This window comes from Lytechinus pictus, chromosome 12, assembly GCF_037042905.1.
Source record: "Lytechinus pictus isolate F3 Inbred chromosome 12, Lp3.0, whole genome shotgun sequence".
NCBI lineage: Eukaryota > Metazoa > Echinodermata > Echinoidea > Temnopleuroida > Toxopneustidae > Lytechinus > Lytechinus pictus.
In genome coordinates, this window is record NC_087256.1 from 11,994,909 (window position 1) to 12,009,179 (window position 14,271).

General features: G+C 33.6%; 1 protein-coding gene across 2 annotated transcripts in view; it reads left to right on the top strand.

Moving 5' to 3' along the window:
• The window catches only part of LOC129273532 (actin-binding LIM protein 2-like), a 50,490-nt gene extending 41,145 nt beyond the window's left edge, over window positions 1-9,345 (top strand). For both annotated transcript variants that reach the window (XM_064107793.1, XM_064107794.1), the window contains 3 exons: window positions 4,512-4,583; window positions 5,157-5,278; window positions 5,699-9,345. In XM_064107793.1, the coding sequence (XP_063963863.1) occupies window positions 4,512-4,583; window positions 5,157-5,270 (186 nt within the window). In that variant the 3' untranslated portion in view covers window positions 5,271-5,278; window positions 5,699-9,345. The remainder of the gene's footprint in view (window positions 1-4,511; window positions 4,584-5,156; window positions 5,279-5,698) is intronic.
• The last annotated feature ends 4,926 nt before the right edge of the window (window positions 9,346-14,271 follow it).

The window sequence follows — 14,271 nt, forward strand, 5'->3', positions numbered from 1 at the left end:
ATCAATTCGCAGGCATACCCAGAACAATGTGGTTATTTTCAAGTCAGCATAGGTCATAAGGAATAACTTTATCCTGTAAATGAGAGATAATGATGTCCTTTCAAGTAATGGTTATTTATATTTATATTGAAGGAGTTGTTTAGTTAGTTTCCTAATATTACAAATTGCATTGGCAGGGCCCTATTTGATCTGAAAGCCCATGATTTGAATAAGTGGCATGTTTATATCAAATCTGTATATGCTATTATACATTTACCCTAATGATATTAGTCATACATGTACGTAGCTACAAGAGCACATGCAAAAACTACATTAGTGATGCATTGTATTGGCTATTTGCAAAAGAAAGTATGCATAAGAATTTATTAAATGTTCCAAGCAGACAGCATATGTTTTTCCCAAATAAAAAGACAAATAGATCAGTTTTATAAAACATTATGTTTTTCAAGTATGTAATTTGGAATTTATTTTTAAGAGGGAAATGTATGCTCATCACCGATTAAGTAAAATTGAAAAAAAAATGAAAGAAAGAAGATTCATGACTTAATTCTACCTTTTTCTTTTTAATTTTTATCCATAGATAATTATGAGCATCACAAAATATTGCTTTCAAAGCTGCAGTTGCATTTGACTTGTACCTTTTGAGCCTTAGATTTTTGCCAAATACTTAGCAAACATGAAATACATTTACCTTATAACTTGTCAGATACTACCAAGATGCATGGAAAAGTGATCACAACATTGTATAAAAAGCAGGAGCATAATATTCAGTATATCAATCTCTTCAAATTATAGTTGACATCTTTGACTGCTTGTCTCTGTGAGCTTTATACGTCAAAATCTTAACCAATGCACTTACGACAATGGCTTGTAAAATTTATATCAATATGTTTAACCTTTGCAAAAGCTCTTAAACCACATTTTTTGAGTTAATAAAGTACTGGGGGTAAAAATTGTGGCATGAGGAATGTACATGTGATATCCTTTGTTAAAGTCCGAATCAGTTACTCACATTATACATAATAATTGAAAGAAGTATAGGCGCAATAATTGGTCATTGAATTGGCCATTCTTGTAAACAATACTGATAATCTTGGTCATTCCTCTTTCTCTTACTCTCAATAAACTAGTCAAAAATGGGACGAGAGGTAAAGATTGTATGTTTTCTAATTGAATGGTGATTGGTGATTTCATTTATGAATAAGCTCTATGTTCCTGGTTTGAATTATTCCATTCCATAACCCCACCCTCAACCCCACCCCAACCCTTCCAACCCCTCATCAACCCCCGAGCCCCAATACTCAATACCCAGAATAGCAATGGCAGCCATATATACATTTTTCAAATGTGTATATAATAATACTTTTGAATTATTTAGCCTATTACTAATCTTGGTCATTTAGATTTTAGTTATTAACAGAAATAAAGAAAATAAAGATAAAATGAAACCAAATCAATTTAAATGATTTAGTGGCAATAGTATATCTTTCCTTTCAAATTTCATGCTAGTGTTAAGAATTGTGTATAATCGTTAATACATGTTTATTAAAGGTCTATATGATAAAAATCAATATTATACAAATCCAAAGGGTGTACTTCTACAATTGTAGCCAAAAAAAAATCATTACTCTTTATCAATGAATAAATGTGTACTACTCTTTTTTTTCTTACTCTGGAAAAGTTCACTCCAAATTGTAATTTGTATAAACTATTGTGAATTGAAGATGAAGTAAAACAAAAGTATATAAAAGGCAAAATAGCTTTGATTATATTCTAGTGACATACTGTCCATGTACTTTCTATTATTTTTATGTCACACATTCTGATTTCGTATCAAAATCATCTGGAGTGAACAGCCAAGGAAATGCCCATTATTCTTCCTTGAATAGAATTAAACCAATTTGCAATTATTTTTTTTAGTTACTAAAAGCAAAAGTATATATATATATATATATATATATGTTGCCGAATCCCTGCACTGTATTTTCTGTCTTTACAATGGTACCATACATGTAATTGATATTAGGGTTTCATTTTTTTCTTACTCTCACTTTTGTTATACATTACAATATGGTGGTCCTGTTCTTGTACGTTAATTCACTTCCTTATATGTATCAGGAGAGCATATGCACTTATATGATATTATATATATCATATTCCCCATTTGTAGATGCAAATATCCTTTCCATGCCCCTTTTTTCCACTAACCCCCCCCCTGCTTGGTTACACACATCATATCTATGCATCTCAAGTTGTAGCATTTTTGTTGTTGACTGGGTATGACTCACGACTCCTTGTTGTACCAGAGGTTTATTTTATCCCTCATAATCAGCTCCCCTATAGCCCATTAATGAGTAGATTAAGAATTATAGTATGTCACTAGATGGTTACGTCTAATATATATGTATAACCAGTCAAATCAAATTGATAATATATGTTATAAAGGCATGAATGTTGAATATTGAGAATGAGCATGCTGCATGTTATATATTTAAGTTTATGATACCTCAGCAAATTATGTGATGCGGTACCCCACCCCGGCAGCACATACAAAGTTAAAAAACGGATTTTAATTTAATTTTTCATTAAACCAATTCCCCATTAAATGGTTTTGTTTATAATGGTGTGCTGATTACTTGTTCTTTGAATAAAAGGCCTCATCCGGCAAGGAAAAATATAATATGTTATATATTAAAGAGAAATTCCAGTAGTTGCAGTAAACACTGATTTCATGAGAAAGTCTGTAAAACCAGGCTTAATTGTCAGTATATCATCGAGGATCTAGATCTGGTACAGTTACATAAACTGAACTTTGTGAAATCTTGAAATCTACGCTGAAAAATGTTCAGATTGAACTTCCCCAACACAGATAAGCGCACGTGGGACTGTGTATAATTATTGCTTTGAGCATCGGGGCCCGACGCTAGCTCTACCCGAATCCTGTGCTTATTTGCTGATTTCTCAGCAATTACACAATTTCTTCCAGAATCCTTTGGCACATGCGTTTTATTTATACAGACATACACTTTGGTGGTCATTTCATTGGATTCTGTACGAACTCATTTTGATATCGTTACCAAAACTAGCATTTTCCTTTAAGAATATGTTTTTATTAAGTTCAGCCACACAGTCCTTATAATGATGCCTGTAACTAATGTATTATTTGAGGAGGAGACAAATTTTGTCAATATTTGTGACTTGGGAAATAGAACTTTTTTAAACAAGCCAGGAACAGTACTGTTAACTTGTTCAAAAAAGGGATCCACAGAGTATGGCATTTATTCATAAATTTTCAGATATGCTTGAACAAAATAATTTTTTTATAAATGCACATGTTCTTGGAGTCCTGTTAAAAAAAAATCAGTAGCTCAAAGGTACATGTAAACTCATGACATCACAATGATTCTATTATGATGTCATCACTCGTATCATGTCATCATGCTTATGATATCATGAATTTGTCTGTACAACTGTGGACAGATTTTTTTTCGAAATTTCTTGTTCAATTTCTCAATAAGATCTTAAAAGAATACAATATGTCTCTAATTTTTCTTCTTCATAAAATAGCTTTAATTATGGACATACTGAAGCTTTTCGACATGCGCCTATCGAAGTAAAATCGTGTGAATGACGAGAATGCTAGAGCGAAACAATATAAAATAGAACCGAAAGAGACAATACAGGGCGACCAAAACCTTTACAGACTTTTGGGCAATTCCATTAAAATTGAAAGGTCCTACCCCATATACATTATATTGGACTAGTCTGTAGGCACAGACCCTTGTTTTCGCAATTTGCATATAGTGCATAATGTAGAGTCTGAAGTAGTGAGACTAGATTCACTGTGTACCGTGGCTGGCTCTACCAAGGTCTTATTTGACACAAACAGAGTCTTTAGCATCTAGTCTTTACTCTAGACCTGTTATTGGTTAAAGTGTCAAATATGAGTCTGTGTTTGCAGACTAATATTGGACCTCAATGAATGGTTTGTGTCTACTTTGCAGATGATACAAACCACAAAACTAAGCTATAATGCTCTTAAACTTTCCTGGTTTGACGGAGCAGTCCATGAAGTGTTGTAAGAAAATTGGGGATCAGACATATATTGATAATTTTATGGAACCGCCGTTTTAAAATTACAGGGAATAATTTCCCTGGTATCGCATCGCAATTTGCTACATATTTTTGAAAGACTGCTATGCATAAAGTCTTTTTTAATAGCATATTTTTACATAGGACTGTACATTACTTAGTTGAGAGCTTTTCTCTTACGACCGAAAATCCAATTCATATTTGTAAAACAAAATTATTTCCTGTAGTATATAGACATACATCTTCACACCAGATTTCTCTGACCTGTAATAGTAAATCAAGTTTTCAGGATGACATGATTTTCTTATTACTGTAAAATTTTCATTCAACAAGTTATGTGATGTAGTCTGAAATATGTTGTTTATAATGGTTTTCTGTTGCAAGAATGCTAATGAGATTTGTCTATTTCTATATTGTAGCTCTATCCCCTTGAGGTACTTCTAACCACCAACTACAGACTACCGAAGGATGTGGACAGAAAACGTTTAGAGGTAAATATAAACTATTATAACATGGAAAGTCAAGTGATTGGTTTAGAGTATGCATGTGTCCTCATTTTAATCAGAGTATTGGGATGAAATGTGGTTTAAGTGTGAGGTTACTGAATAACTAGGATAATTTCATTTTGTATTAAAATAATGCGTTGTTCCAAATTAAACCTTGTGTAAGTTATTCTTACAAACATACTCACTGCAATGTATCATGCAATTCACAGAATCTCACTGCAAATAAACCTTTTTTTTTGGCGGGGGGGGGGGGGGTGGGGGGAGGGACAAAAATAAGACATTAAAACTAATAAAACAAAACCTTGCTGTACTAAGTGTTTAGCTTGTATTCACCCAACAGTTGACTGTTGCATCTGCAGTTGTGCCATTGTACATTTTGGAAAACTGATTTTGCTATTTCAAACTGCTTTGTCACATTTTAAAAAACATGTCACTGTAGTAAATAAAGTATAAAATTAGAACACTAAAGAAAATTGAATTTGAGAATTGATTACAGAACAGATGACTAGGGAGTTCACATGACACTCACACTACCCTCTTGACTATTGTCTCTCTCAGTACCATTTGTCAAATGAAGATTTCTTCCGAGCCTTTGGGATGACTTTTGAAGACTTCCATGCCTTGCCTCTGTGGAAACAGACAGTATTCAAGAAGAATGCCTTGCTCTTCTGATCATCCAGGTATTAGACTCTAACTTTTAAAAGATACATTAGCAGTGTTTTTTGTTCAGATGTTGAAATGACATGTTGCTGAAAAAGTATGTATAGGAAGATATGCTGCAAGTTTTCCTTTGTAGGGTATCTCTTGCTCCTCCCTACTATCTATTTGTCTATGGGTGATGGTGATCATTGATGATGGTGATGATGGTGGTGGTGGTGGTGGTAATGATGATGATGATGATAATGATGGTAGTGGTGGTGGTGGCAGTGATGATGACGATGATTGTGATTTTGATGATGATGATGAAAATGATGAAGATGATTTTGTGAATGATGCTGAATGTGTTTCAAGTACATAGGTCAACATACAAATATTGTGCCATATCAATGTGAACTGAAGATGTTGACAAATTACTTTCCCCTTTTAATTTCTTATTTCAGATATGCAGCAGACTTGATGTTAGAGTACTTCAACAACTGAGGAGAACAATATCCCGGACACCCACCATCTTAGATAAGGTGATTAGGATGGAAAGAACTTATTCATGTGGCTGAATTGAACCAAGAGAAGATTTAAAAAAAACCCAAAACAATCCTCATCTTATGAGAGGGGCAAAAGAATCTTTGTCGAAGAAATGAAAATTGCTTTTTATTGGACTGGGCAAGGTGCAACATCATATTCACTGTTTGGAAACTGATGTAAATTATTTATTGTTTATGTTCCCATTTTAATGGGGGTTTTTTGTGCATGCATTATGGCATTAACGAGATGAGAAAATGAAGTACACAAAAATACTTAAGGAAAGCTAAAAAAAATATGAAAGAAAATACTCTTGAAGCAACGTGAGTAATATTATGTGTTGTGTATCAATACACTGTATGTTTACACATTTTTTTATTAGTAAAATATATTGGTTGGCAAATAACATATGTTAACTTGAAAAAAAATAATGAATAAACAAACCATCATGAATGCTTCTTAAGCATTAAATCCTGTGTTAGCATTTTTTTCACTCAAATGATGCATACAATAACGATTTTTATCAAGAATATCTGTGCTCGCTGCAACTTTCACTGAAGTAGAAGTTTGAACTAGTGTGATTTGACACAATTTAGATAGTTTGATCATGCGATACCGTAAAGGCATATGTTCTAATGATGATACAAAAGAAAAATTCAATAAAAATATATATATTGTATATAGAAAGATATGATATTGATAGATAATTCAAATCACAATAGCCTGCTTTTCCACTAAGCAGGATATTTGTATGAATATTTCAATGAATCATTGTCATTAATTGCTCAAAGACTTGGAAAGAGACTAACCATGTGTCACTGCCTTAGTTGAGTGAATGATTTAAAAAAATATATTTCGGACCTTATTTCTTTTGTGATTTTCCTTCTAGACAAAAAATTTACAACTTATTTTAAAAATGTATTGCATATTTCATTCATTTTGTATAGGAATTTGATGAGAAACGTTTTGTTGCTTTTTATTCACAAAATGAATGAATGAATGTCAGCATGAAACAGTGAGCATATGCAGAATATAGTTAAGTTAGTCATACCACAGCTGTACACCATCAGAAATACTATATATAAAGTCATGAATATTTTTGTGGGGGGGGGGGGTTGTAATAGTGAGAGGGTCGAGGTTCAAAATTCACACTCTGAATTCATATCATAAAATCATGTTATGATTGCAAATGGCTATCTCTGTAATTACAAAAATTTCGCTATAGAACTCCATTATCTTTGCTGTGTGTAATTCATTTTATTTTAAAGTTTCTTTAAAGGTTTTGTAGTATTGATAATTGTAATATTACAAAATTGCTTGGTCACTGAAATAAATCCTGTGTAAAAACAATTAGAAAAAAATGATATGAAGTTCTTGGATTTGAGAAATACAAAATTACAATTTTTGTAAAAAAAATACATGTGGCATGTTATACAGTGCTGAAAATTTTGTTATTGTAACAGTTCCATGTAGATACTGCTGCCACTTGACACTCCAATGCTGTCTTGCAAATGATATGAATATTAAGTTTTAGCAGCTTTATGCAGTGTATCTAAACCTTTGGATGATGGGGGGGGGGGGTGATATCAAATAACCTGACCTTTCATGAAAAGAATAAATCTCACATCATTTGTAGAAGGTTAGGTTTATTATTTGGGGAGTATTTCCTTACAAATGGCCCATTTCAGTAATCCGTTGTTTTAAAAAATTAATGCTCACAAAGCCAGATTAAATCACCTAATGGTCATACCAGAAGTAAAATCAAAGAAAAGATATGTAATCAGATTTATTAGCAATTGCTTTTCAATGCATTCACTGCATTTTCACCCTATTTCGGGGCATTTTGCTTGAGATATTTAAAATTATTTTATTGATTTGTAGGTTCCATTTTAATGTTTGTTCAAATCATGAATTATTCAAAGCTCAATGGTTTGAAAGTAATGAAGATTATTTCAATGTGCTCACTGGCACTAGGTAGACATTTCATAGCATGGTAAAATTTTGATATAGTATGCAAATACATTACTTTTGTTGTGAATGTAGTTACCTGTATTCTAAAACTAATTCAGTTGTGATATTGATTGTTTTAATGATCATCTTTTTTTCAGGGCTGAGTGGAGCAATATTAGACCAACCTACAATATAATTCATTTGCTTTTTAATGATGTAAGTTTATATGATAATATACCAAGAGTAATTTTGCTGGAATTTTTAAAATATTCTTATGAATTTTGCAAAAAGTCGCATATGTAGAACATTTATTTTTCTTGTTATAGACATCATTATTTTATTAAATAAGAGGACATTTATGTTGCTATGGCTCTGTCATATATGTATAAAGCATAGAAATTGTTACCCAGAACATTTATTTTGTGTATTTGTTTGCTTTGTTTTATGTTACTTTGTATACTACTGATTTCCATTTATTGTAAAACAAATCTATATTGTGTATAAACTGAAATAGAATTTTATTTAATGCTTGGCTTTGAATATGTTGCATACAGAGACCATTAGGCACCTTAAGAAACTTTATAATTCCTTGTCTATTAATTATATCATTTCAGCTTAGACAAAATAAGCCACTGTCAGAGCTACTGAGTGAAATTCCTCCTTGGAGATGCGGCACAAAAAAAATGATTAAGTTGCCTTTTGTTGTAATTTTTGAAGAGTATTGACTAGAACATGGTTTTACAAAGTTTTTATTAATCTATTGTTTGTATAGTCGTTGTAAGTTTTCTTGCCCTAATTATGGAGTTTAAAATCTGCGATAATAATAGGGTTGAAATACGTATGGAATGGTTTATAAACACAACATTGACTTTAGATTTTGCTTATGGAAAAATGAAATCAGAGTTGAATAGAATGTTCAATGTGAGCATTAAGTTTGTGTAAAATCTTTTATTTATTAAAGAACAAACAAGTAGTCAAGTTCAATGTTAGTAAGAACATTCTTTGGGAGGTGCTCAATAAAAAAGGGAAAAATCCAATTATTATTTATGAAAAATAAAGTTGAATGAAAATGTCATACTAGTTTATTACAGTTATAGATTATTTTTTATTGTGTAAAATAATTTGATTGATGATATGGAACCCTCTATTTCATATGAGCTGAATAGCATATAATAAAAGTTTCTGATTGCTAATTTGAGAGGTAATGATGTGTGAAGTATCGTGGTGCAGTAATACTACCATCAGAATTCAGAATATGAAATATATTTAGTTGAATTTATTTTGACGGTATCACCTAACTTAAAGCCTTATGTGATTGACAGTATGTCTGATATGTAATTTCAAATATTTCTTTTCATTTGCTTCTTCTTGGTAAAATTGTGTACCCTGCATGAAAGTTCATTGCTTGTATGATGTAGTGTTTATATATGTTATAACCTTACAAGTGTATACCCACTTAATTTCACGTTTGTCCCTTTTAAGAAATACACTGCAAAACACCCTTTGGATGATGTATTTAATGGTATAAGAATGCAACTCATGAAATTTGGTAAATCTAAGAAATCATAACATTGTACCTTGGAAATTCAAACATAGAAATGCACAGCAAATAAAGAAATGTTTGTTTTGTTTTATTCATTGTGTTCTTTGCGGAATGGGAATAGGAGAATATTGAGAGGAGAGGAAGAATGCATGAATGAATGAGGGGGAATATGAGGGAGGAGAAGAAGAAGGAAAAAAGAAGGGGAGGAAGGAGAAGAAGAAGAGGAAGAAGAATAAAAGAAGAAAGAGAAGGGGAGAAAGAAGAATAATAAAAGAAGAAAGAAGAAGAGGAAGTAGGAGAGGATTAGAAGAAAAAGAAGAACAGGAGAAGGAGGGGGAAGAAGAATAAAAAAAGAAGAGGAAAAGAAGAAGAAAAGGAGGAGAAAAAGAAGAGGGAGATGAAAGAGAAGGAGAAGAAGAAGGTTTGCAAACAGTAAAGTAGTGTGAGACCAAGTGGTAATCGATGATATTGGTGTAGCATAAATGGGAATGAGACATAATGGTATATAGACTCGGTGGTAATTATACAAAATGGGTTTTTCGATGAACTGGTTGCAGAAACCGGGATTAGACCATCTGAAATGGGTAATAGCCAAAGAGGTTGCAGACCAATCTGCAATAATTGTTTCATCTTTTACACTCTTTCAAACAATTTTAGGACATACACAGGAGGCCTAATAATTGTGTGCTTGAGAGAAGCTAAAATATTTTATTAGATTTGATTTATTGATTCCCCACATCCCCAGATAGGTAATAACAATATTTACATGTTTATACAATCATTGCAAGACAGATATTACATGAAAAATGGAAGGAACGGTGATAAATACAATAAGTGGAAAAATCTAGTGGACAGCTATGTGTGATATAGATCCCCTCTTGATTAGAATCCAGACGGCATGAAATAACATTAATTATTATCAATCAATCAGAGTAATTATTGGGAGAGAGACTACCAAACAATGCATAATGTACATTATATACAAATGAGCAATGAATAAATATATACAAAAAATGTACAAATATTACAACACTAAAACAATGACGATGAAATAGAATTTTAGAATGGAAATTACACATGAGTTGTATAGTGTAAATCAGTAAGGTGTTTCTTCAAAAGGTATTTGAATTCAGTGAAATTAGGGATATATATTTTTTTACAGATTCTTTATTAAAAAAATGAATTTCAACAAAGAATTCCGACATAAATTGCCGTGATCTGAAGTCAGTTTCGTCTATAAAGCTGCATGCTTTGAAACGTACATGTACAATGTATCATATCTTAAACGCCTTATAAATTAACCACATTTCTTAGTATTGTATTCTACATTTGAAACCATTTAACCTTTTAAGAAGAAACAAATATACTTCAACTCTACAAGAAACAGTTTTGGTATAATAATCATGGATCCATTGATAAAATTACTCCAGTCTTGAAACATCTGAATGATTATATTCTTGATTTCTTTTTGTTTAATATATTGATTATAGACAATGAAATTCAAATACATAACGAGGTGCTTTTCACATATAATTTCAATCATCTTAACAAATATAATACAATTACATTATATACAGGGAAAAGTATATCATCTAACCGGTCTTAACTTTATACAAACTCTTCAGACAGAAGTGCACTATTGTTGAGTCCTAGAAATACGGGTATCTCATTCACTCTAGTCATATAAAATCGAAGTTCATATTCATTCTGCCAACTATTTTGCAAATTGATTGACTTATCGCATATAAAACATTGTTAAGAGTTATACAGAAAAAATGAAAATTAATGTTTCCCCAAAAATCATATTTTGGGGGATAGAGACGGGGGGGGGGGGGGGATTCATGTAGCCTTAAAACAAGTATCAAACAATGAACGAAACTTATGATTAAAATGGAATCGATATACTTAATTGAATCCAGCGAAGCTATGCTTAGTAAACAAAGTTATAAAATCTGAATGTCAATACTCTCACTGGTGGATCCAGGGGGGCGGCTGTGAACCCCCCCCCCCCCTTGAGAGACACAAATACAATTTGTAATATCAAAATGCCATTAAAGTAGAAGTGTGCCCCCTTTTGAAAGTGAAGACTTTTTTTGCTTGTCATTTTTTTTTTCGTGGACGAAATACCATTAATATTGGTTAAAACCCTTTGAGGGGGGGGGGGGGCTTGTCAATTTTTTCTCGGGAAAATGTGCCCCCCCCTTCGAAACACCCTGGATCCGCCCCTGAATACTATGGTAGTTCTATACTTACACTTTATTTTGCATCTATTGATTGTTAGTGTCAGTGGATAAAGAGAAATACGGTAAATACGTATATGGTAGGCCTTGTTACAACCGATACCAACGCATAATGTCGCAGATTGCGACAATTATGCCAAGAGCGTCCGACGCGTAATGTCGTAGTTTTTCTAACGCATAACGTCACATGTCGCAACGCATAATGTCACATGTCGCAACGCATAATGTCACAGCGGTATTTTCTTCAGGACTCAAGCTACAGATAAGATATAAAATATGCTTTCACTAAGTATTTTGAGATACGAGAAAGAGAATTAAGTGATTTGGAAATCAGGATTACTCTTTGTATGGATATTTATCGGTTTATTGCCATTTTGTCTGCTGCCTTTTCCCCACTATCGCATGGTCTGATATCATTTCGTCTACCATTAGTTAGTCAACTATCAACATAGTCCAATAACCATTTCGTCTAATTACCATCTCGTCTAATAGCCAGTTGGTCTAATAGCCGTTTTGTTTATTATCATTTAGTCTAATTGTATTTTTTTCAATTGGTCCAATATCCACTTTGTCCAATATCATTACTGCTATTACCTTTTGGTCTAATAGCCAATTGGTCTAATAACCACTTGGTCTACTCTCATTTCGTCCACGTTCCATTTGGTCTAACTTCAGTTGGTTCACTATCACTTTGTCTAAACCAATTTCGGCTAACAATCATTTGGTAGATTTGCCATGGGTCCAATCACCAATAGGTCCAATCACCATCTCGTCTAATCACCATTTCGTCCAATAGGCATATTCATTTCATTAACCATAATGGTCTACTGGCACTAGACCTCTTTATGTATCATTGCCGACTTGTTGCAGTACTACTCCTGATTTGTGGTTCAGATCAGCTCGCGAGCGCAAAAAAACCTTTACCATCCGCCGACAGGGCATATAGGCAGGGAAAGGCCCGGCTCCCCCCCCCCCCGCATAAAAAAAAGAAGGGGAATGAAAGAAAAGGGAAAAGAAGGGGAAAGAGAGGAGGGAAAATTAGAAAAAATAAGAGGAGACAGAAAAGTGAATAAAATAGGGTGAGGTGAAGACATTGAAAAAAAAAAAATTTCATGTCTCAAAAGAGGCGCGATAGCTCAGTCGGTAAAGCGGGGGTTTCTGATTCCGATGACCCGGATTCGATTCCTAATTGGTGCGTTAGTGCCCCTTGGTAAGGCATGATAGTCATTATGCCTACCAGGTCCCTTGGTAATGAGGATAAATGCCTTACCAAAGGGCACTAGCGCACCACTTGGGAACGGAGCTGGGTCATCGGAATCCGAAACCCCCGCTCTACCGACTGAGCTATCGCTATGTTTTGTTATATATTCTTTATTTTTATGATATGTTTATTATATACAACATTGTGAAACGGAAAACAGAAAATAAAATGAAATGATTAAACATGTATTCAAAATGCCTAAATTCTAGTTCTAAATCTAAAAAAAATGCGCACTCAAGTTTATTGAGATACGCAGCTTGTTCTATATATTTATAACGTGCTTGAATTATCCAGTTTCAGATCAGAATATAAAAAAACTTCTGTCGCATTATTAACATTAATGTAGGAAGATACCTAGTTACCCATCCATTTTACAATTTACAAAACATTAAAAGAGTGTCCTGTTCTTAGATCCAAAATCTATTTTTCGGCTCGCACTGCCGTCAATTGTTTAGTTATGTAACTCGAGTCCTGAAGAAAATACCGGTGATTGGACCTATTGGTGATTGGACCCATGGCAACGATACCAAATGATTGTTAGCCGAAATGGGTTTAGACAAAGTGATAGTGAACCAACTGAAGTTAGACCAAATGAAACATGGACGAAATGAGAGTAGACCAAGTGGTTATTAGACCAATTGGCTATTAGGCCAAAAGGTAATAGACGTAATGATATTGGACAAAGTGGATATTGGACCAATTGAAAAAAAATACAATTAGACTAAATGATAGTAAACAAAACGGCTATTAGACCAACTGGCTATTAGACGAGATGGGAATTAGACGAAATGGTTATTGGACTTTGTTGATAGTTGACTAACTAATGGTAGACGAAATGATATCAGACCATGCGATAGTGGGAAAAAAGGCAGTACTACGAAATTGCAATAAACCGATAAATATCCATACAAATTAAGAGTAATCCTGATTTCCAAATCACTTAATCCTCTTTCTCGTGTCTCAAAATACTTAGTGAAAGCATATTTTATATCTTATCTGTAGCTTGAGTCCTAAGAAAATACCGCTGTGACATTATGCGTTGACAATTTGCAGCGACATTATGCGTTGCGACATGTCACGTTATGCGTTAGAATAACTACGACATTATGCGTTGACTGCGTCGGACGCTCTTGGCACATTAAGGAACTTTCGTTCGAGAACGCGAACGCTAAAACGGTAGTTGATTTTGGAAGAGACTTTTGGGCCCGTCGTCATGGTCATAAAACTCTGTCCTGCAATGCAAATTGTGTGACATGAGATTTTTTTCGTTTCGCATCTGGAACGGAAACATTCAATCTGCGTTCCGTGTGCAAAATTCTGGTTGCTACTATGGTAACAGCGATATATCCGATTTAGGACGACTTTCCAGAGCCACATTTGATTCCGCCCAGAGCTCGAGAGGCCGCCCGGGGGGCCCACTTCCATTGAAAAGTGGATACCAAGCGCGACCACGCGTAAAAGGGGACAGAGTGGGCAAGTACGTTACGTATAGCCATATGT